The sequence below is a fragment of the Nansenia antarctica genome (assembly GCF_963989245.1).
Source record: "Nansenia antarctica genome assembly, chromosome: 20".
Lineage (NCBI taxonomy): Eukaryota > Metazoa > Chordata > Actinopteri > Argentiniformes > Microstomatidae > Nansenia > Nansenia antarctica.
The window spans coordinates 21110860-21113359 of record NC_137693.1 but is presented as its reverse complement, the minus strand read 5'-3'; the positions used below and the strand labels follow the sequence as shown (position 1 = coordinate 21113359).

General features: G+C 49.4%; 1 protein-coding gene across 1 annotated transcript in view; it reads right to left on the bottom strand.

Annotated features, from left to right (window-relative positions):
* The window catches only part of fryb (furry homolog b), a gene marked incomplete at both ends in the record, with an annotated part of 59910 nt that overhangs the window by 49916 nt on the left and 7494 nt on the right, over nt 1–2500 (bottom strand). Inside the window, 3 exons of the mRNA XM_080549617.1 lie at nt 167–268; nt 1960–2058; nt 2387–2479. Coding sequence (XP_080405743.1) covers nt 167–268; nt 1960–2058; nt 2387–2479 — 294 coding nt within the window. The remainder of the gene's footprint in view (nt 1–166; nt 269–1959; nt 2059–2386; nt 2480–2500) is intronic.

Genomic DNA, 2500 nt, shown 5'->3' with positions numbered 1-2500 from the left:
GGTCCATTCTCTAGGTTCTGTCTGACTGACTGGTCCATTCCTGCTCATTCCTTTGTTCCCAGTTGCAGACTGGATGGTAGACAGACAGAGTCTCATAGAGACCGATGGGGTTGTAGTTCCAGCAGCAGCATCAGCCTGCCAGAGACAACAACCACCCTGTTCTCACCTTGAGGTTGGAGAGGCAGTTATTCAGGAACACGTGCCAGCGGTTAAGGAACAGCTGCTTCTGGCTGACACACAGCAGACACGTAACCAACGGATACAGAGCCTGGGGGAGGAGGAGAGAGAGGGAGGGGGGGGAGGGGGTACAGTGATTGGTCAGCAATGGTGGTGGAGCTTGTTCACTGCCTTCTCCAGTGAGGACCGTACAGTTAACGTTGGATAGATGTGTTAGTCTCGTCACAGTTATCTCGGGCGACAGTCGACAGTGTGTTGTTCCCCGACGCTGTCGTCATTCTGATTGGTTGGTATTTCAGTAGGCTCCTGCAGGCTGTTGTATGGTCTATTTACATAGCGGCACGGAACAGACTGACATTTTACTGGTTCATGTTTTTCGAACAGGTCAAGAAGGTTTGAGAGAAATGCATTAGAGTTGTCTGTCACTGCCCAATATAGGCAGATTATCTTCCTCTCTGTCTCTCTCTCTCTCTCTCTCTCTCTGTCTCTCTCTCTCTCTCTGTCTCTCCCTCTCTCTCTCTCTGTCTCTCTCTCTCTCTCTCTGTCTACCTTTCTGTCTCTCTCTCTCTCTCTCTCTGTCTCTCTCTCTCTCTGTCTCTCCCTCTCTCTCTCTCTGTCTCTCTCTCTCTCTCTACCTTTGTGTCTCTCTCTCTCTCTCCCTCTCTCTCTCTCTCTCTCTCTCTGTCTACCTTTCTCTCTCTCTCTCCCTCTCTCTCTCTCCCTGTCTACCTTTCTCTCTCTCTCTCTCTGTCTACCTTTCTGTCTCTCTCTATCTCTCTCTGTCTCTCTCTCTCTGTAAATGGTACAGTAAATGGACTGCACTTATATAGCGCCTTTTTTGCTGCTCCAAAGCGCTTTACAACGGCCTCTCATACATCCATTCACACACCAATGGCGGCAAGCTACCATGCAAGGCGCTGGCCCGCTCACTGTCTCTCTCTCTCCTTCTCTCTCTCTCTCTCTCTCTCTCTCTCTCTCTCTCTCTCTCTCTCTCTCTCTCTCTCTCTCTCTCTGTCAGTCAGCATGGCATACATATACAGGACAGGGTGTGGCAGCGTGGAGGAGGATAACTATTATGAACAAACGGAGCGTGTTATTATCGTTATTATCGTCAGCTCAGGCATTACAAGTCATTGTGTGTGTGTGTGTGTGTGTGTGTGTGTGTGTGCGCGTGTGTGTGTCTGTGTGTGTGTGTGTGTGTGTGTGTCTGTGTGTTTGTGTGTGTGTCTGTGTGTGCTTGTGTCTGTGTGCACGTGTGTGTGTGTGTGTGTGCGTGTGCGTGTGTGTGTGTGTGTGTGTGTAGTCATTTGGACATGAACATGAACAAAACATGTCTCTGAGAGATGAGTGACAGGAAGGGAGGAGTACAGGAAGGGCGGGGTGACCGAGGTCTCGTAGACGTTGAGGCCTCGCTGGGCGGGGAGCGTTCGAGGAATCAACACAGGAAACAAACATTCTCCAGTGAGTCACGTGTCACATGTCCGCAGCGGAGGAGACGTTCAAGGCAGCAAGAGCCGAGAACATAATCCTCCCATAAGCACAACAATCACAAACAACAACAACCCAACAACACCATTTGTATGAACGACAGTTACTGTCAACAAACAGGTCAGGCAGTCCTCCCAAAAGTCCCAAAATAGGCTAATTTCTTCACCAATCAGGGATCACGCAAGAATACATCTCCATGACATAGAGTCTCCAGAAACTGACCAACCACAGTCTACACAGTAATACTGTAGTATGTATAATATGTATAGTATATATAGAGATCCAGGGCCGTACCAGGGAGTGTTTCTTGCGGGAGGACAGGTCCAGCGTGGTGTCGTACAGACTCTCCACAAAGTTCCTCAGACATGGAACGTTCACCTCGTTCTTCACCGTCTGGGGTCAAAGGTCAAACGCAGAGCATTAATAGACGTGTTACAACATGTTAGACAAGCAAACAGGCAAACAGACAGGCAGACAAACAGAGACAGACAGACAGACAGACAAACAGAGTCAGACAGACAGACAGACAGACAGACAGGCAGGCAGACAGGCAGACAGACAGTCAGGTAGATAGACAGACAGTCAGATAGACAGACAGACAGGCAGACAGACAGACAGACAGGCAGATAGACAGTCAGGCAGATAGACAGTCAGGCAGATAGACAAACAGACAGACAGACAGACAGGATCAAGCCCGTATGGACTGACGTGAGAGACTCACCGCAGCCACAGGGACCAGTATCTCTACGAAGAGTCCAGCTAGAGAATGTTTAATGTCCTTATCCTTCACCTCCAGGAAATACTGAGCACACTCCTACAACACAGAGGGAAAGAG